We start from the raw sequence: 21184 nt of genomic DNA, 5'->3' as shown, positions 1-21184 counted from the left end.
GGGTGTTACTTTCAAGGGTAGGGCGTCGAGCAGTTGTCGAAGCTCTTACTTACTGTCACCACATCCCCTTATGCGGACCCATCCGACCTTTGACAAAAAATGCTAACAAAAATTATCCTCTCTGACTTGCCTCAATTAGTTTAGTAATCATTTGGTTTGATTTAAGTTGCTTTGCGTGACATCCTGAGAACCAGATGCGAAGGAGAATGGGTCTGCTAGTTTTTTTTCAATCAAAAATTGTATGCACAGGTTGCAATATAAGAACTCATTCGAACAAAACCACCCACGGATTAGATCATTCCTTCCTAAATTGTAATGTAATTTTTTCGCGGGTAGTTGAATAAGGGAATAAACAAACTAACATTTGTCTGTAAATAAGAAGAAAGGAATCCATGATTCGTTGTCAGGCTAAACAAACCACCGTCCAGACCAAACGGGTTAAGTGCATCTCGCACGGGAAAACAATCCAGCCGCGTTGCCAAGCGCGGGAAAAAAATCCACTCGCACCGTCAAGCGCGGGGAAACTCAGGACGGAGAACCTCGTTGGTTGCTCCTGATAGCTTAGAGTGACCCGAATCTGTACTCTGATCCACTAAAGGACACAGTATATGGTTTTTGATACCATTAAGAAAGATAAAAAAAAGCAAAACCAAAAGACACGACGTTACTTTCGATTTAGAATAAATATGAGGGTGAGAGGTTAGAGGTTATTTTCCAAGAGACTGGATCAGAAGTTTGTTGATGTCCTCCAGTTAATTGTTCAGACACATTTTACTTCAGAGGCCGATAGTCGCTCTCCACGCTTTTTGTAGCAATAACTGAGTTAAGTCAAGGAAATGTCGCAGTACAGGTCATTTAAGTCAAAAAGTCACCTATTTCTCAAATTTTGAGGGCATCCCTAATAGTAAAACATTTTAGTATTTAGGTTAAATAAATGCACTTTACCAAAAAAATTCCTTTTGACTGCTTTCAGACTAACTTCCATAATATGACCCCACACTTGAGTTATCCATAGGTGTTAAAGTTTAAAGATTACAGTGTGAATTTTGTAGCACCTGACGAGTTCACCCTCTAAAATATTTTGTTTTCATTTTATTTGGATAAATATATGTTATTTGCCGGCTGGGAGGTCCGTATGGTGAAAAACTGTGACCGAGGTCTTGAAAATACTGCCCGAGGCCGTAGGCCGAGGGCAGCATTTTCAAGACCGAGGTCACAGTTTTTCACCATACGGACCGACCCTTAGCCGGTAAATAACATATTTATTGTTTTTAAACTTGACGAAATTCTTTCCGAAAGAACCCGAATGATTTATGGACGTAAATACGGCAAGATCTTCCATAAACTGAACAATTTTTGAGTGGGTAAATGGTAGTTAAAATAGAGGTGATGCAAATTTAAGAGAGATGCCTCAGCGAAACATTTTCATTTCCGTAACGATAAAGGTGACTTAAAAGGCTTCCAAACAAACTTTAAAACATTATTTTTACAAGTATCTGTCACAATCTGACACCTGTCAATTAGAGAGCGCGCAAGAAAAAAAAAAAGCGTAGGAACATTTGAAAACCAACAGAACTAGTTTGGCAAGGACTGTCACGACAATGTTTTCTTCAAAATCAGTTAATGATCTAACGGAAAGTATTATTCACTCTCATCGACCATTCATTCGTGAACGAAGATTTACCTCTGTTCATTAAGTAAACGGCGAGGAAAGTAATTGAGAGTAAATTCAATTTTTTTATTTTGAAGTTGTGAGAGTTTGCTCGTTTGTTTGCTGTAATGGCGTGTTTAACTCTGATCTTTCCTTCACAAAAACTAAATTCGAACGGCACACTTCAACGAGACACAAGGGAATGTAATGCGGCCTTTTCTCAAAAAATTCCTTCAATTTCTGTTGTGCAATTTAAGGTACAAATGTCCAAATTGAACGGAATTATAAAGACTCATCAGGAGCGTATATTTGTTGTAGAACTTAAATTAAAACTTCGCTCGCTCTTTCACTATGAACAAATTGCTCGAGAAAATTCAGATATTAAATGAATGAAAGTTCCATCGTTCAGTTTAACTGTAACCAAATACCTCACGTTTCTGGGTACTTTTTGTGAACGATTAAGATTAATTGCAGACGGTTTTTAGGCCGCTTGTCAACCAACGTAATGACACTATTGTTTACACAAATTCATTCTGAAACCAATATTTTTCTGTCAACCAAAGTGATTTTAGAGAGAGAAAAGAGAGGATTCATAAGTTATTTATCGGCTTGAGGTAGTGACCGACGTGTTTGCTTAAAAATACTGCTCAGCCGGAAAACGAGGTATATTTATGAAAAATGACAACGAAAGTTGGGATGTACTCGGCGACTCACGAAAGAATTACCGTGGCCCGTGGGCAAAGATAGGAAAATACTGACCGGGTAAAGAACCAATCAGATTGCAAGATTCGTTACCGTGCCCTCTAAAAAAACAATAAAAAAGGATACACTCCTTCATGATAAATTATGTGACCGTTTTTCTTTCTTTGTTTCCGAAAAAAACCTTAAAAAAGGAAGCTGATCCATTTAAAAGCATATTAAACTGGGTCAACCACGGAAAGAGCGAGCGAAAAGCAGGATTTGCCAAATTGTTTGGTCACGTGACTGTTTGGAGGATGTCGTGACAAACGGACAGTACTGTTTGTTAGAGGCTAATTGAAGATACTATTGTAAAGATGGCTACTTTTGTCAATGAAGATGATCTACCGCTGTCACGTAGAAAAGGACATGATACACGTGTTATTGTTGCTCGTGGTGGGAAGTACCCACCCTTGCTGTCTCCTTGAGGAAGACTATATGGAGGAATTTACCTGACGGTTTGAAATAAGTGGCCAATGACACAGTAATGGTAAAATGCCGTGATCAGTTGTTCTCTTTTACATCTAATCAAGATATAGAGATATAAGAGTTTTTTTAATCACCGGTCAGGAATAAACTTTCGCTAAGATTCTCCCAAGGTGGCTGTGGTAAATGGAGACATTTATGTTGTTGAATTTGGATACGATTCGATATTCGATGGAAACTTCTGTGAAAATATGCGATGCGAAGTCGTGCGCATGGGAGACACTTCACTTATTTGATGAGGTGTGTAGAGAAGAAGCTTGTAATGTTGCTGCTGGTAGCTATCTGTATATCCATCGCTAAGGCTGAGAGATTTGACACTGTGGAAAACAAATGGGAAGAAATCACAGACATGCTAGATGGAAGAAACGATGCTTTTGGAGAAGCTACTAAAGAGTAATCTATGTCGCCGGAGGATTACGCAATGGGGAAAAATTGAAAACTTGTGAGATGTATGATGCGACAGCAAATGAGTGACAACTTATCGCAAGCCTAAATGTTCCACATAATCATGGTGGTATGGTTTGTTTGAATGGAAAGCTGTTCGTACTGGGTGGAAGAAATGAGAGAAACCAAAGTAAACTGAGTGTTGAATGTTTTTACAGTGCTAAGGACAGCTGGATCCTTACAGCAAAAATATCAGCAACAAATGATATAAACCCGTCGTTTGGCTGTATTCTTAGACTCACCAGAAAACTGCTAACAAACGTAGCCACTCTGGAACGTAGTAAAGCTTATTGAACGTGACCCTTATTACTACACGCGCAAGGGCAGAGAGGCAATTCACATTAGACTTTACCCTAACAACCTCAACAGGCATAGTGGAATAGGAATTCCAGAAGCGTGGATGCCCACGATCAAAAAACACAACAACAGGAGAGCCGTGCGACAGCGGACCGCCGAGGGAGCAAATCCCTGAGTGAACAGCAAGGATCCAAATGCACCAATCAGAGCTGTTGAAAAACAACTAATCACAGAAGAGCATCATGCTTTATAAGATCACGTATGACCAGTCGACCTCGTCACCTGAAGAAGACTAGCAGTATGCAGTCGAAACGTCGCGATCTACATCACACATGACTAGTCGTGAGACAAACGAAAAAACTTGGCTTTTATTGTTATTCACCACGATGAATAACCACAATCTTTTTTACGAAACGTAAGGTTGTTGGGTAGTAGTCCCTCAAACACTTTAAAGCACTGACATAAGGAAGCCTTTAGGCTTAAAAGTATGAAGTTAACGACAACGGACGAGCCTACGATAGAATTTACATCTAGAAGTTAACATCGCTTTTTAAAAGCTTTTGAATAAAATTAAGTAACTATAACGTCACGCAAAACTAAAGAGACGAAAATCACATGGCGTTATAATGTATGTATATGATTGAATCTTTTGTACAAATCTCACATTTGCTCATTTCTAATTTTTTACTGGATTTGCTATCCTTAAGCACTCTTCTATTGTTCACAGCTCTGTTTTTATATGGATTTGCGATGCAAGTTGAAGCGAAATTTACGCGAAATTCCTGGGAAGGAAGATTACCGTTCATAACTCAATAGTTGTGCTAGATTTGAGCTAAGGTTCTCCTTCCTTCCTCATCTTTGAGCCTACTGCACGTTTGAACTATTGAAATTCATATGTCTTTTTATATATTTATGGCTTTAGGATATTTTCTCAAAATAGGTCAGTCTCTGACCTCTCCTCTGTCTCCCAATATTCTACCCTCAGCCCTTTCCCTAGGTCTCCCAAAGTCTTCCAGGGAACTCGGGAAAAGAAAATCGAGTGGGCGTAGGGGAAACTGGGAACCAGCTTTACTTCTGCTTTCGATATTTTTCCTGACTAAACAACCAGGTGGTGTGCGCACTCCGATTGCGTTGCATCGTGGTAGCTTCATTTTCAATATGGCAGTGAAAGCAGCAGAATTCGGCAGATTTTGACTGAACATTCCGTAAAAGTTAGGCCGTTCCTTTCACCAATTTGATTTATTCTGAATGTGTAAAAGTATTTTTTGTTCGTATTTGTCGCGTATTCTATGGTTCTCAAGGACAAACGCGATCACTGTTTTTTTTTGTGTGTAATTTGAGAACGGATTTCAAGAAGGTCAAATTTGATGTACGTCGCAGTTTGGAGCCTTTCAAAGATTTGGATGGCTGCTTTGATCCTTCTTTAACAGCTCTGACTAAACGCTCTCAAACGTTCTCCAACGGTACATGTGTTTCTCGCATTTTAAGTGCGGTTGTTCGAGACCGATTATGGCCGAGAAAAGGCTTATTGTTGCGTTACACAGCGTTACTATTATATTCTCAATTGTGTTGTAAATCTACTTTCCTAAGTAAAAGGAAATTAACTTATCGCGAGTGTTGTATGGTAAATCTACTATCTTGATCATTGAATGAAGGACAGTTGAATTTGAGCCATGAACGGAATCACTTGACCAATGAATAACTCTACAATGCGCACAGCGACACACCGGGTAAGCCGGAAAGCAAGAGGTCGATCGTTAAACGGTGTTGATTGCTTGAGCGACTTCTGCTATTCGCTTGCGCTTGTAAGTCTTCTAACCTGAAAGCCTACCTGTTATTAAGGTATCCTTTAATGACTTCCGTTTACGATGTGATATTAAGGGTTAGTTTTAAGGTGTCATTTCCCCATCTGTATGTTCTTGAGGTTTGGCAAAGCCGGATGAGATTGTGTTACAAAAGGTAATATTTTCATGTGTGCGCGCTATTTTTTTTTTTTTTTTAAGTATCAGTCTCTCCCGCGGAACATAACTCCAAAGACACGTTTGTCAAAACCTTATTCTAAGTATTCCATATTCTTTAAGCATATTTGAAACTCTGTACGTTTTTTAATAAACGTTGAGCGTGACGAATTTGGTGTTAGGAGGTGTAAGGCTTCTCCTTTCGCGAATCCCGTATTCACGCCTTTTTCATATCGAACTTACGTTTAACATCTGCCTCTGTAGATTTTCGTGACATGTCACGCAGTCTGAGGTCAGTCAAAAACACGCTACTTTTCGAACATTTTCCTCTTTTTCGTGTATTTCATTTGAATTGCTATCTTTCTTACCTTCAGTTTCTAAAACTAACGTACATAAGCTTTCTATACCACTGTATTTGAAGGAAATCATTAAAATATTTCGTTCGGGTTTTTGAGACTTATGGTTAGCGATTCAGATATGTCGAAGAGGGGTTCACGCCACATGCAAGCAGTGGCCATGGAGTCTGGGACTATAACTCTAAAGCGCATGCCTAAAACTGGTCATTACCGCGAAATACGAAAAAAAAAAAGTGTATGACATGGAAAATGGTTCGTGTATTAGAAGGTCGCTGCCTCTTTGGAATGCGTTTGCATGTCAAGGGACGATTCTCCGTTAAATAACTCGCGAATTTGATATTATTCACACAGCCATCTGCGGTGTGAAACTGCTGCCAAATTAATAGATTCTCGGGTAAGACTGCAGTTTCGATTCTTTCTGAATGTCTTCAATTGCCTCCTAACAACGAATTTGTCACGGAGGAATAACAGGAGTCGCACAGGCCCGCAGACACTTTTTTACTTTCGAAGGAACTGCAACAGACAATGAATGAAATTCCACATTTAATCACGCTATCTTGCTGCTACCAGAGATGTTCACTCGACCACGACTGGATGCAAATGACTTATTTTACGACCATGATGCAACGCAATCAGAGTGCACACACCGCCTGATAAACAACAATATCAGAAAAGTTTTAGCAGAAACTGCCCACAGAAACAAGGAAATTCCGTAAAATATGGAAGATATACAGCCTATCTCAGCTGCTAAACAGGGGTCATTCTGTGTGGAACTGATGAAGCGCCTCAACATTCAGCGAAAACAAGATTATTTGTGCGACATTACCTTGGTCTCCAAAGACAACATAGAGTTTAAGGCTCACAGAAATGTTCTTTCCGCCGTAAGTCCGTACTTTGACAAACTTCTTCAGAGCAACATGAAAGAGATTCGAGAAGGGATTGTTCGATTTGAGGAGATCTCAGGATCTGTTCTGGAAGATGTTTTGGAATTCATCTACACTGGAACTGTGGATGTGACTCAAAAGAATGCCGAGGAACTGATCGCCGCAGGGAATTATCTGATCATTCCGGACTTGAAAACAGCTAGCGGACGGTTTTTGGAACGAGAAATGTCGAACATAAACTGTATTTCAACCTTTTACCTCGCTGAGAAATATGAGTGTGCCGAGCTTATCACCAACAGCGGGCGTTTTATTCACGAAAACATCGTTACCGTGGCAAAACTGGATGAATTTTTGCTCTTGGAAGCTAAAGAGATCGAGAGGTGGATTTCGTCCGACGAGATTACAGTCAAGGAGGAAGCTGATGTTTTTAAAATCATATTAGACTGGATAAACCACAGAAAGAGTGAGCGAAAAGCAGCATTTGAAGAACTGTTTCGTCATGTTCGACTCAGTTTTCTGTCGCGTGACTGTTTGGAGGATGTCGTGACAAACGAACTGGTGCGTGAGAATTTGGCTTGTGTGAAGCTGGTCATGGATGCTGCCATGAAGATGGCTACCCTTATTGATGAAGATCATCTCCCGCAGTTATCAAGGAAAGGGCAGGAAACACGTGTTATTGTAGCACGTGGTGGCAAGAACTGTTTTTGTTATTTTCCTGAAGAAAACCTGTGGATGCGTTTACCAGATGGTCTGAACGATAAAAGAGCCATTTCAAATCAGATGATAAAATTCCGTAACCAGTTGTTCATCTTCGGCAGAAATGAAGATACAGAGAGATACGATCCTGCTTTTAACGTTTGGTCCGAGCTAAACTTGTACAGGGATTCTGCCAAGTTGGTCGTTCTTAAAGGAGAAATTTATGCCGTTGAATTTAACATTTATAGCAGGGGTAACGAAACTACTATCAAGAAGTACAATGTGAAACGGTGTAAATGGGAGACACTCATCTCATCTTGTGAAGGCTTTAGAGAGAATGCTTGTGTTATTGCAGCTGGCAGCCATCTGTACCTGTTTGGTGGGAAGATTCCATACAGAGAGGTATACGTCGCAAAAGCTGAGAGATTTGACACCGTGGAAAACAAGTGGGAGGAAATCGTAGACATGCACGAAGGAAGAAGCTGCGCTTTTGGCGTGGCTACTGAAAATAAAATCTTCGTTACAGGGGGATTACGCAATGGAACAAAATTGAAAACTTGCGAGATATATAATATATCGACAAATGAATGGCAACTTGTTGCAAACTTGAATGTCCCACGCTTTCATGGTAGTATGGTTTGTCTAAACGGAAAGCTGTACGTACTGGGTGGAATAAATGATAGAAACCAAAGGGAACTAAGTGTTGAATGTTTCGACCCTGCAAACGGCCAATGGATCAAGGAAACAACCATACCAGTTACAAACACTGACCCACATCAAAATAAAAACACATTCATCGCCTCTGTTCTGAAGCTTTCTAGAGAATTACTAGACAACTTGTGATTTCTTAAAGTTCACATGGCAACCAGGTGGACAATCAGACAAAGTTTGATGCTAGAAGGTAATTTAGTGTTAAAAACTGGGTTGAAAACGTAAATTAGCCACCGTAAAGAGTAAAAAAAGCTGACGTTTCGAGCGTTAGCCCTTCGTCAGAGCGATTAGAGGAATTGTGGGTTGTGTATGGATATATATGTAGAAAGTGGAGCTACGCCATTGGTGGGAATATGATGACGAAAAAACAGGAATAAATTAGTTGAATGAAAAGCGCTCGTTGATTCCGTGGGGATTAAGGGTGCCGATTTGAAACCAATGTACCAATGAGGGTAAAGGGGGGGGGGGTGGGTGAGTGTGTCGTGAAAACATTTAAGAGCCTTATGGGAGCATTAGGTAAAATTATCGTGACACAACCAAAATCCACCTAACACCCCCCCCCCCCCACTCCATCTCCCAAGCGATAAATAATGACTAGTCCTCTATGATTCGCTCCACTCTTTTTCACCAAGTCAGAATCCTAGTGTACACGTGATTTGAAGTTGCAGATCCCGAAATCTCCTCGAACCGAACGATCCCCTCTCGATTTTCTTTCATATCGCTCTGAAGAAGCTTGCGAAAGAACGGACTCGCTGCGGAAAGGATATTTCTGTGAGCCTTAAACTCTTGATCATCTTTCGTGATCAAAGTTACGTGGCAAAAGTGGCCTTGTTTTCGTTATATGTTGAGCCGTTTCATCATTTCCACACATAAAGGGTTCTGTTCAGTGACACTGATAGCTGGAAGGTCTTCCATTGGCAAAGGATCAGCCTTGTTTTCGAGGTTTGTAAGCGGAGATCGTGGTGATTAACAATATCGAAATGCGAATGCGGAAATTTAAAAAAACCAAAAAACTGTGGTACTCAGGCTGCCCCGGCCAGCTCACAAGCGATAGGCTGCACCAGGCTTTCAGGAGGTCACCTGATGGTGACGGGTGCGGAGATTGGGGAGGGAGAGGTACTAGAGATGGGAGGGGAAAGGACGGAATACGGACAATCTGATTTGACAGCTGTAAGTACGGAAGAGAAATGCGTAATGCAAATATTTCTTAATTATTGGTGTCAGGAGGGTAATGGGCTGCTGTTGGTGTGGAGTGTTCTGAAATGAGGTTGGAGACAAGACTAAAATACGTATGGGAGGTGAAAGAAAAGGGTAAGACAGGTATATGGTTCAAATTCCTCCGTTTCCTTCCATGTATTCTAGAGAGAAATATGTTCTTCGGTAAAATACAGCCTCCCCCCCCCCCCCCCCCAGTGCCTAAGATATAAGGTTACAAAATTGAAAAAAAATTTAAAATCAACCGTGAGAGCAAAATTGCCTTAATTTAGAAGCTCACCAAAGGAAAGGCTGGGTGAAATCAATGGTCCCTTCTCACTAGTTACCATTTGCTTTAAACCTTATACTATAAACTGTCTCACTAGTGATAGCATGAGTAGTCATGTTTACAGCACAGGACTTCTAAGTCGTTAAGCACCTTTCACACTGAAAGCTTCTCAAGTCCAAACCGTAGCATTGCTTGAGTGGACATAGGGGCGTACCAGGGCCTGAGAGCGTAAAATCGGCAAAAATTTTCTTCTAGACTTTCTCCTATTTGAATGAATTTCCTTCAAATCCTGAAACCAATAAGAAGTCAGGTTTTATCCCTCACGCGATAAATAATGACTGGTCCTCTATGATTCGCTCCACTCTTTTTCACCAAGTCAGAATGCTGGTGTACACGTGACTTGAAGTGGCTCTTGTATTTTCCACAAGCCGAGTTTTGCTTGAAAAAATACTGACTTGCCGGAAGTGAAGCAGTTTCTTTCCACTTCATAGGAGAGAATTAGATGTTACAATTGGAGAGAAATGATATTGGGGAGTCAAGATTTGGGGGAGGTATCTTTCAGCTGACAACGGAGAAGATGAACAATGGTTTCTTGCTCAATGTCAGTGTCTGAGTAACTGCGCACCAATCCCTCCCCTAACCCAACAACAGTAAACTGATGACAAGTTAGGGTTAATGTTGGGTTAAGGGAGAGGTAGATACGCACGACAAAATACGTTATTCGAAATTATCTTATTGCATGATACTTACTTACTTCCAGAACTAAAGAAAAACAATAGGAGAAGAAAGCGGGGTTGAATATGGTTAGTTTTTTTCATTTTTTCAGTTTGAGATAATCGAAGTGAAAAAAATAAAGAAAGTTTGACAGAAATGTTGTGAGGAGTGTTTACAAGTCCAGAGGAAGATATGATGGAAAATGTGAAAAAGAAAAATTAACTGCACACTTGAAACTTTATCCAACTCTTCAAGTTACCAATAAGTTGGCTCTTCTACTCATCCCCAGTCTTTCGGAGAATTTGAAATCTGAAGGAGGAGGCTTGAGAACGACCTAGACAACTTCCGCCTTCGATATCTTTCCAAGTATTCCACATTATCACAATATTAGGGAAATCTCTCCTCGATAATAATAACATTAAGTCAAAGATGGAAGACTTACAGCCAATGTCAGCTGTTGAGGAAGCTTCTTTCTGTGTGGAACTGATGAAGCGCCTCAACATTCAGCGAAAACAAGATTATTTGTGCGACATTACTTTGGTGACGAACGACGACAGAGAGTTTAAAGCTCACAGAAATGTTCTTGCCGCCGCAAGTCCGTTCTTTTGCAAGCTTCTTGAGAGCGACATGAAGGAGAATCGAGAAGGAATTGCTCGATTTGAGGAGATCTCAGGATCTGTTATGGAGGATGTTTTGGAATTCATCTACACTGGAACTGTGAAAGTAACTCAGGAGAATGCTAAGGAACTGATCGCCGCAGGGAATTACCTGATCATACCGAGCATAAAAACTGTTTCTGGTCGATTTCTAAAAGGAGAAATGTCTACTGCAAATTGCATCTCGACCTTTTATCTCGCTGAGAAATACGACTGTGTCGAGCTTATCCACAACAGCAAGAAATTCATCCACGAAAACTTCGCATCTGTAGAAGAAATGGATGAGTTTTTGAGCTTGGAAGCTAAAGAGGTGGCGGCGTGAATTTCAAGTGACGAGATTGCTGTGGAAGCGGAAGCCGACGTCTACAAGATTATACTTAAATGGGTTGAACACAGCAAGAGCGAGCGAAAAGCAGCATTTGAAGAGTTGTTTCGTCACGTTAGACTGAGTTTTCTGTCGCGTGACTGTTTGGAGGATGTCGCGACAAACGAACTGGTGCGTGAGAATTTGGCTTGCGTGAAGCTGTTCATGGATGCTACTGTAAAGATGGCTTCTTTTGCGAGTGAAGTTGACCTCCCGCAGTCACCAAGGAAAGGTCTGGAAACAAGTGTTATTTTAGCATGTGGTGGCGAGTACACTTTTTGCTATCTCCCCGAAAAAAACCAGTGGAAGCGGCTGCCAGATGGGTCAACCGAGAGAAACCAGAAAACACAAATGCTAACATTTCGTGATCAGCTGTATACCTTTGAGGAGTTCAGCGAGGTAGAGAAGTATGATCCCGTGTTTAACACCTGGTCATATTCGGAACAGATCGACGTATCGGTAGATGGCACCATTGTGACCGTTGTCAAAGGGGATATGTACGCCATTGAAGATGACAAACTCGTTGGAAAGTCTACCATCAAGAGATACAATGTGGAGCTTTGTACATGGCAAACAGTTGTGGAATCTCCTCAAGGCTGCAGGAACAGTTGCTATGTTATCGCAGGTGGCAGCTATCTGTACCTTCTAGTTGGATCGGCTCCTGGCGATGCTAGTTATGTCACTAAGGCTGAGAGATTCAATATTGCGGAAACCCAATGGGAAGAAATCGCTGATATGCAACAAGGAAGAGGTGGTGCCTTTGGAGTGGCAAGTGAAGGAAAGATTTTTGTCGCTGGAGGCTTAAACGAAAAGAATAAAGTGTCAAAAAAATGCGAGATGTACAATGTTTCTACAAACGAATGGCACTTTATTGGAAGCTTAAACACTTGGCGTGTGTATGGCAGCATGATGTGTCTGAGTGGAACATGCTATGTACTAGGTGGCACCAAGAATAATAGGGATAGATTGCTGTCAGTTGAATGTTACGACTCTACAGAAGACAAGTGGATTGAGAAGACATCCATACCAGTGGAAAAGTACTCAACTGAAAATAAGAACACATTCACCGGATGTGTAATGAAGCTCTCTAAAGGAGTACTTGAGAAATCGGACTCTATCAAGGAAGAGCTCAGCGGCTTTGGCGTCATTAGCGATCCAGCTGTCATGCCAACTATCTTCCGCACCTCCCCAGCCGGCACCGCTGGCTTCCAGTTCGGCGCCTCCCCAGCCGGCACCGCTGGCTTCAGGTTTGGCGCCTCCTCGGCTGCAAGCGTCTCCACAACTAGAAGTGGCCTAATACTTGGCACCTGCACCCTCCCCTTCACAACCCTCGCCTCAGCCGTCACCACTAGCTTCAGTTTTGGCGCCCCCTCGGCTGCAAGCGTCTCCCCAGCCAGAAGTGGCCTAACATTTGTCACCACCACCAGTGCCTTCGGCCTCATTCCGTCAAGCCAACCTGCTTCGGTTCGTGTCCCTATATTTGAGTTGTCTGATGATGATAATGATGATGGTGGTGATGACTGACTGACTGAGTTGGCTTCCATACATTCCCCTTTAATTTACTTTAAGAAGACAATTAAAAGGTTTTCTCGCGAGTGTTTAAACTTAATAAATCTTCAAAATTGTTTCGTAGTCAGTGGACAAGGGACAAAACAACGAGACATCTTACACGTCTCGGTCATTCGATATCACGTGTGTGATTTCACTACAGCTATTCGACAGTAAAACATCGTCTTGCATTTTTAAATCGTTACAGTTATAAAATACAGTCTTGTATAAATAGCACACAGACTTAGCAATAGCAAGATTCTTCAAGGAATGTAAAGGAGCATGCGCAAAGTTAAGAAAGCCGCTGCAAATTCAATTTCACTACTGCTCATGGTTATGACTTTCTTCCTTTTTGTTCCACATCATTGTGAAACTTCAGATTGCCATAAACTTTTATACTTTTCTAGTTTGGAGACTCGGCAATGTCTTTTTTGATCTTTAAGTCCTCATCAATTCAAGAGATTTCTTGCAGAAAACAATCAGTTTTCTGTAAACCATTTATGTTGCATAGACAAGACACATTCACATAAACAAGGACACGTATTTTCCTTTTATAACGAGTAAATGCGAGAGACATGATAATTGTTCACGATTAATTGATGTCTTGGTAGATTGTAGTGTGATGAGACCGCAGAAAGTAGTGAGTAAGCTGCTCCACAATGAAAATAAAGTGCTCGACTTTCAAGGATAATGCGTGGTGCAGTTGTCACCCATATCCCCTTATGCGGACCCACCCTACATTTGACAAAAAAAAATATTAACACAATTTATCCTCTCTGACTTGCCTCAATTAGTTTAGTAATCATCTTAGATTGATTTTAGTTGCTTTGCGTGACATCCTGAGAACCAGAAGCGAAGGAGAATAGGTCTGCTAGTTTTTTTCCACCAAATATTGTATGCATAGGTTGCAGTATATGAACTCATTCGATCAAAACCACCCACGGAATAGATCATTCCCTCACTACTTAAATTGTGATTTTTCACAGGTAAGTTGAATAACGGAATAAACAAACTAAAAATTTGTCTGTGAATAAGAAGAAAGTAATCCTTGATTCGTTATCAGGCTAAACAAACCACCGTCCAGACTGAACGAGTTAAGTGCATTTCGCGCGGGAAAACAATCCACTCATACCGCCAAGCGCGGGAAAACACAGGACCTCGTTGGTTGCTCCTGATTGGTTAGACTGACCCGAATATGTACTCTGATTTGCTAAAGGGCACAGTAGATGGTTTTTGATACCATCAAGAAATATCAGTAAAAGTAAAACCAAAGTAAACACGTAATTACTCTCTAGACAATCCACAATTTATAATAAATATCAGGGTGAGAGGTTAGAGGTTATTTTCCGAGAGACTGGATCAGCAGTTTGTTGATGTCCTCCAGTTGTTCAGACACATTTTGCTTCAGAGGCCGATAGTCGCTCTCCATGCTCTTTGTAGCAATAACTGAGTAAAGTCAAGGAAATGTCGCAGTGCACGTAATTAAAATCACCTATTTCTAATATGTCCAGGGCATCCCTTGAAGTAAAAAAATTTAGCATTTAGGTTAAATAAAAGCACTTAATCAAAAACTTCCTTTCAGTTGCTTTCAGACTAGCTTCCATTATATGGCCCCACACTTGAGCTTACCCATAGGTGTTAAATTGAAAGATTACAGTGTGAATTTTATAGAACCGGACGATTCCACCATCCACAATATACTGTTTTCATTCTATTCAGTTCAAAAGGATACACTCCTTCATGACAAAGTTGTTTTGTTCATGGTGTTGCCATTTTCTTTCTAAGTTTCCAAGCTGCAACGAAATTAGAAGACAGCGATCATAGCGTGAACAACACAAAAGTACTCAAGGTGTTTCCTACGATATCGACGATGAAGATGAAATGTTGGTTGCGTTTGTGACAAGTAGTACCTGAGAATGTGTCTCGTTTTCCATTAGTTTACTCTTCGTAGCATCATAAAGTGAAGACAGCCTCTGAACGTCTAAACAAACAGACAAACAAACAAAATAAAAAAGAATGGAATTATGCTGCATTGATTCGATAATGGGCACTAAAATTTGTACCAAATGAACGGTCTAAGGAAAAACGAGCAAACAAACACATAAATAGACAGATAAAAATGTGAAAAAAGGGAAGTAAAATGACGAAAGATCAACACATTAACAACGATGAAAGGAGATCGCAAACACACGAATGATAAGATATATGTACAAACACATAAACAAAGGAATATATTCCTTATTTAGTATTATCAACTGAGTTAATAACGACCAAACGAAAGAACATGCTTGTGAACATCGACACGAATAAAAAGAAAAAAATACAAGATTAAAACATCAACTGATAAATAATTAAACAGAGAACAACCTAAAAAAATGCAGAGAATGAATAACAAAAGAACATACAAGAAAATGCATGAAAGATTGACTCAACTTACGCTTTTTAAATGTTTCTTTCCTTGCGGACAGTGTCTTCTTTTCTCCATACAAACGCTATCGACAAGACAAAAAGTAACAATATTTGTTTATTTAAATGAAGAAGGTGAACTTTTTTTTATCAGCGTTTGTTATTAGCGAAAAGGAGTAAGCCTTTCCGGCTTTTCATTGTAATATTGTTAAGCCCAAGCATTTAGTTTGAGTCACAGCTGAAGGTATGGAAAGCTTACCGTTTTTTTCTCCTCTGACTGGTCTCTCAGGGCATCCAGATCGCTAAATGTTTCAAGTTCCTAAAGGCAAACAATACATATAAGGATGTAGATGACGGATTGGCTGAACAGAGAAAGAATGGAACGAAGTAACAGAAACACAAAACGGCAGGAAAAAGACTAATGAAGATACGACGGATCAAATGAACGAACTGCAGTGCAAATTATTAAATGGACGGATCGATGAACTACATCTGTGCTAAACTGGGATGGGTGTGAGAGATACTAAGATGCAACAATAAATGATTTCATGAATGAACAAATGAAATGAATGAAAGACATAAAAAACACGTTTAATATTTGGATGGCATGGGCTATGAAATTATAATTCAAAACATTGTAATCAAAGAAACAGTAAAATTATCACCTGCGTCATTGTCTGGATTCTTTCTTTCAGTGATTCAAGTTCTGTCGTTATTTTTGTCTCGAGCTGTTGAATACAAAGCAAAAATCACCTCAAATTATTTAAGATCACAACAATCACATGAATGCAGTAATTGAAACGTGGTGTCCTATTATTTGAGTACCTCCATCTAATTAAGAGTATAATTACGTATCGGAGAGTTGATCGAGATACTTGACCCTTTAACTCCCAAGATCTGATTGTTAATACTCCCCTCTACCTTATACTCATTTCCTTGTAAATTAGTAACGAGAATTTGGCATTAAATCAAGATAATAACATCTACCTAATAAATTTGAGTATTTTCATCACCTGTTTGCTGGATAATGTATGGATAATTTAGGGAGAAATTACAGGTTAATCACTTTGGAGTTAAAAGGTTAAAGAAATATCTCCTGTCCCAGAGGAATGGCCATTCCCCACTTTTGTTTCTTTCATACTAAAAAGACCGTAGGAACCGCAAGAAAATTGTTGAAGGGATTACTATGGGTTGTTTTTGTGATGGGAAGTGAAATATGAAGGGCTTTTACTTCAAGGGGATGGGAAGGGGGGTCAATTAGGTAATGTAAGAACTCGAAACCATAGCAAGGAAAATACATGTACTTTATATTTCTCCTCACCTGCTCAACTTTCTCCAGATCCATTTGAAGACGGGTGTGCTCTAGAAAAAAAAATTGAAAATAAAAACACAAGAAACAAACTATAACTAAACCAAAGACTACCACGTTACAGGTCATATTTGGGCCAACAAATAAACGACGTTTGCAAGTTTTGTGCGTTCCAGCCCTTACCTGACCCTAAACTGGTCGCCGTAGACTGGGACTTATGCATTTCTGTTTCTTTAAAGTTTAGATCATCCTGCCCGAAAGGAAAAACACAGCGTTAGCTAGATGGTATATACAGAATCTTAGACTTCTTCTGACGGAACTGGCAAAGTCAGTTTCTTGGAATCAAGCACTAATATGAAATGAAGTTTTAGATAAGAAAATGGCAAAAAAAGAGAGAGAAAGGTTGGCGAGGGAGAATGACAGGATAGAACGGACAGATGAGGGCTGATATAGGGGTGGGAAAGAAAGGGATTGAAAAGTAGAAGATGCGGAAGGTGAAAAGGAATATGTATACTAGAGGATTCGTACCTTTTTTCAGAAACAAATTCAAGGACTTTCCCAGGACTTAGATTGATTTTTCCCGGCTCCAAATTTAAACTTAAACCCTTTCATTCCCATGATTTCAAAATCAATTCTCCTTACTGTCTTTACAAAATTCTTATAATGTAAATTTTAAAAGCTTTATTGCCTAATTCAGGCAGATTTTCAGGACTCTCCAGAACCTGTAGTCTTTTTTCCAGGACTTTCCAGTCCTTGAAAATGTCAAAACAGGTTTTTCAGGACCTGTACGAACCCTGATATTACGAGGAGGAGGAATTTAAATTTTAAGCGGTGAAAGTATAGAGAGATGGTCTCGGAAGAGTTAAGGGTTAAGAATGTAATGGTTGAAGATCAAAAAAATAAACAGAGGAAGTTTCGATTGATTGTCTTAACACCAGGGTAATCAAAACGGTTAATCAGACCAAAGGAAATTTCTCAAGAAACCAAGGAGAAGTCAAAACAAACAAATCTCATAATGCGGCAAGCGCGAGTGGCCAAGTTCGTGATTATCCTACGTTCTGTACCTGATTGCTAGAGAAAGTAGCGCGAGTTTTCCACACCAATCTCAGAGTAAGACAATACGAATGCAACAAAATACTAAATTGCCTTCGACACTCATTTGAAAGTCGCGTCTCTAATACAAGAAAATCTGAAGAGTACCTTCATTCGTTGAAGTTCTGCCGGACTGGGTAAGTGCTTTGTACGTGCCATTCCCTGATGACGAAAGATAAAACAGTAAACAAATATATCTCATGAGACGTTTTGGTGTATACTATCGCTGAGTATTTTTACAAGTTGTGCCTTCTTTTGAAGAGCCCGTCGGGCGAGTCTAAATACAAACAACGAGTAAAATACTAAGCAGTATTACAAACCGTCTAATGAGTTTTTTATTATCAAACTGCTTTGTTTTCTGCTCATTTCTCACAAGGTAGGAACAGCAAAGCATATAGAGCAGATTACTTCAGTTTAAAATCAGAGAGCTATATAATCGGGAGGAAAAGTGCGAAAATTGAGCATGAGCCACAACAGTAAATATTATAACGATGCAAGAACATAGCAAAAAAACAACAACTGCTGTTTTTGATCTTCAAACGTACAAAAGGTCTTCCTCGCACTAAACCAAAGAAAAAAAACTCATTTTTTAAGGAAGACGTTAAACATTTTGTCACAAAAGTGGGACAAAGCAAAAGGGAGAGGCCCTGAAGAAGGATTCGAACCTCCTCTTTCCCTGTGCGTTTTTATTTTAAAAAAAAAACTTGATTGTGAATAGAGAGATAAACTAACCCTGCTCATATGCTCCAAGACGTTCACAATGTTGTTTTCCAACTGCTGCTTCCTCGTCTGTTGAAAATCGCAAAAGTCACAAAATCACATCAAAGTAAACAATAACTAGGAATACCTGTACGAAAACAACCCTTAGACGTACAAGGGAGGAGTGAATGGCAACCCCCACCCCACTCCTCTTGGTACCAAGTGAGATCGTCCGAGACATTCAACCTTTGATCCTTTTACTTCCAAGATCCCATTAGTAATTCTCCTCACTGTCTGCTATACAGTTCTTATGAGGTTAGTTCTGGGAATTTGGTATTGGATCAACCGATAATTCCCTAATTGACATTTTTCTTTATTCTCATGACTTATCTGCTTGATGTTGTATTGATATTGTAAGGAGAAATTCCGTCTTGGTCACTCATGGGAGTTGCAGGGTTAACTGATAAAGTACGCTGGTGAACTAACCTGTTCATTGGCCTTAACTTCCTCAAACGTTTCCAAAAATTCTATAGAAAGCAGTGAAGAATGAACATTACAACACAGGTATACTACACATGTTATGGATCAAGTTTCAGGTCGACAATTTCAAGTCTTAATATTTCTACCAGTTGTGATACTCCATCCGAAGAGGCTTACTAACCACGCTATCTTTCGTTACGTTTGATAATAATAATAATAATAATAATAATAATAATATAAATAATAATAATAATATAAATAGTAATAACGATAGTTTAAACAATAACAAGAGTATAAACTTGTGGCACAAACAAATCGGAAATAAACATTGTAAATAATCATACGCATTAAGTGACAGGAGGCAGACTAGTTGGTCAAAAACAAAGTGCAGCCAGCTGAGGGGCAACTGAGATCAAATCCAGTGAGCAGCAGGGAGAAGAGCATGAACCTGGGACCAACAGATTACAGGACCAGCGCCCCAACAACTTGGCTACACTACCTCCGCTCAATCGAACGCTGTCGCTACTCTGTTACATACCGTCCATCGTTTCTTCCCGCTTTTTCAACTCTTTGTACTTCACATTTCGTTCGCCTGAAATCCAGAGAGGTCTAAGGTAAGTTTACCTGTAATTTGAGTTTAAATACTCCTCCGTTTCCATCTTACCTGAAACTACTGCACTACTGTGCTGGGATTTTCATCCTTACAAACCAACATAATAAAGAAACATTGACGACAACAACAAAGAAACAAGCAAAGACAACCCGCGTTCGCTTTCACGCATGATAATGTATTATACACTCACTAACCTGAATAGCAAGCGCACGTGGAAAGAGGGAAACGCGCGAGACGAGTTTTTCCCATCTATTACGCGCGCGTTTTCTCCCTTTCGCACGCACCCCTCGAGATTCAGGTTGTCTTTAGGCGAGCACTCGCTACAGCTGTATGCCACAGGCCACTTACGATGCAGTTATTCATATACATGTCTTGCAAATGACTAACCTTGATGTTCTTCAAGATCCATATCCAGCTGTTGAATTTCACCGTTTGCTGCTTCAATTTTCTCTCGGAGTTCAGAGGTCCTGCAGTCAGAGTATGAAACGACTTTTAGCAGCGAGCTCAGATGACAAACTACACAGCATGCTAACAGTCTTTCTGCCAATTTTTTTTTACTAGCTTGCGTAAAAAGCTGTGGTAGGAATGAAAGAGGATGGAGCCTTACGATTAACCTTGGCAAAAGCTGCACACCACTATAGCACCAAAAAATGCATTAAAAAAATATATATAAAAGAAACAAAAAAGGCAAACACTAAAAACATACACACAAACTTTGAAAAGCCTTACTTTCGCTCCATGCCTGCGATCTCCTGATTGTCTTCTTTCACCTGTACAGAAAAAAAAGATACTTTCATTGTCATTTAAAACTAAATTAAACACGGACAAATTTAATATTATTTTTGTAGAGTTAAACAGGTCAAACTCTCTGGCGAAACCATATCAAGTGTCGGTCCCAAACAGCTGGATCAAACTCAGGTTTCAAGTGAGTTAAACGGATCTTAAAAAAGCAGTCATCAAGGTATTCTTTTATACATGTTGTACGACCTCACTAACAAAGCACGTCTGAGAGGACTTTTTTAAAACCACTATGTTCATTATCCACCGTCAACGATAAGGGTAAAATCAAATGGCCTGAGCAGGTTAGTCACTTAACTTATTCAAAAACAATGTAAACAACCAATAGCGGATTTCTCCTATTCTCATACTGTCGCCGAGAGATTTACCTGTTTCAAGAGTCTCTCTCTTTCTTCAGCAGGAGTTCCTTTGTTCTCTTTCTCCATCTCATCAAGCAAACTTTGTTTCTTCTCTCCCAGTTCGTTCAATTTTTCATATAATGTCACTGCAAGTAGAGATGTTGCTGTGTTACACAGCTGTATTTATCATCAGATAATAACACCCTCTGGCTGGTAACCTTGACTATTGTTACAGTAACTTTCCTGGTTAGCAAATTGAAATTCGAGGGAAAATTAAAAAAAAAAAAAAAAAAAACGAAATTTTCCCTCAAAATTTCAAGTGATGAACATTCAATAATCCTCACTTCTTGAAGTCAAAGGTTTAAGTACAAACATTTTAAGAGGACTATATGTTATACCTGCTTCTTGTTTAACTGGAGAACTGGATACCTCCTGTTGAAATATTAAACAAACACTATTAACA

General features: G+C 39.8%; 4 protein-coding genes across 6 annotated transcripts in view; 3 read left to right on the top strand and 1 right to left on the bottom strand.

Moving 5' to 3' along the window:
• LOC113683725 (intraflagellar transport protein 74 homolog) overlaps window positions 1-21184 on the bottom strand; it is a 118970-nt gene that overhangs the window by 89131 nt on the left and 8655 nt on the right. For 2 of the 3 annotated variants that reach the window (XM_089186754.1, XM_089186756.1), the window contains 16 exons: window positions 21120-21153; window positions 20752-20867; window positions 20315-20355; window positions 19973-20052; window positions 19511-19564; window positions 18979-19019; window positions 18526-18582; window positions 17902-17955; window positions 16885-16951; window positions 16714-16754; window positions 16058-16120; window positions 15652-15711; window positions 15424-15478; window positions 14897-14967; window positions 14719-14779; window positions 13037-14432 (listed from right to left, as the gene is read on the bottom strand). In XM_089186754.1, coding sequence (XP_089042880.1) covers window positions 14326-14432; window positions 14719-14779; window positions 14897-14967; window positions 15424-15478; window positions 15652-15711; window positions 16058-16120; window positions 16714-16754; window positions 16885-16951; window positions 17902-17955; window positions 18526-18582; window positions 18979-19019; window positions 19511-19564; window positions 19973-20052; window positions 20315-20355; window positions 20752-20867; window positions 21120-21153 — 1002 coding nt within the window. In that variant the 3' untranslated portion in view covers window positions 13037-14325. Of the gene's footprint in view, window positions 1-13036; window positions 14433-14718; window positions 14780-14896; window positions 14968-15423; window positions 15479-15651; window positions 15712-16057; window positions 16121-16713; window positions 16755-16884; window positions 16952-17901; window positions 17956-18525; window positions 18583-18978; window positions 19020-19510; window positions 19565-19972; window positions 20053-20314; window positions 20356-20751; window positions 20868-21119; window positions 21154-21184 lie in introns of those variants that run through there. The other variant, XM_089186755.1, reaches the window with a different exon arrangement.
• On the top strand, window positions 6591-8393 carry LOC149037172 (kelch-like protein 25). The gene has a single exon (XM_089186765.1). The coding sequence runs from the start codon at window positions 6650-6652 to the stop codon at window positions 8351-8353; it is 1704 nt and encodes a 567-aa protein (XP_089042891.1). The 5' UTR covers window positions 6591-6649; the 3' UTR covers window positions 8354-8393.
• LOC149037171 (uncharacterized) lies at window positions 10772-14310 on the top strand. Its single transcript, XM_089186770.1, has one exon. The coding sequence runs from the start codon at window positions 11604-11606 to the stop codon at window positions 12960-12962; it is 1359 nt and encodes a 452-aa protein (XP_089042896.1). The 5' UTR covers window positions 10772-11603; the 3' UTR covers window positions 12963-14310.
• Window positions 10848-13672, top strand: LOC113683718 (kelch-like protein 7). The gene has a single exon (XM_027200987.2). The coding sequence runs from the start codon at window positions 10848-10850 to the stop codon at window positions 11394-11396; it is 549 nt and encodes a 182-aa protein (XP_027056788.2). The 3' UTR covers window positions 11397-13672.

The sequence above is a fragment of the Pocillopora damicornis genome, chromosome 11 (assembly GCF_964200805.1).
Source record: "Pocillopora damicornis chromosome 11, jaPocDami1.2, whole genome shotgun sequence".
NCBI lineage: Eukaryota > Metazoa > Cnidaria > Anthozoa > Scleractinia > Pocilloporidae > Pocillopora > Pocillopora damicornis.
The sequence above is the reverse complement of the archived record's forward strand: the minus strand, read 5'-3'. Positions and strand labels throughout refer to the sequence as shown.

Coding starts and splice junctions, on each gene's coding strand:
- LOC149037172 (XM_089186765.1), top strand. CDS start 6,650: ATGGAAGATATACAGCCTATCTCAGCTGCTAAACAGGGGTCATTCTGT.
- LOC113683718 (XM_027200987.2), top strand. CDS start 10,848: ATGGAAGACTTACAGCCAATGTCAGCTGTTGAGGAAGCTTCTTTCTGT.
- LOC149037171 (XM_089186770.1), top strand. CDS start 11,604: ATGGATGCTACTGTAAAGATGGCTTCTTTTGCGAGTGAAGTTGACCTC.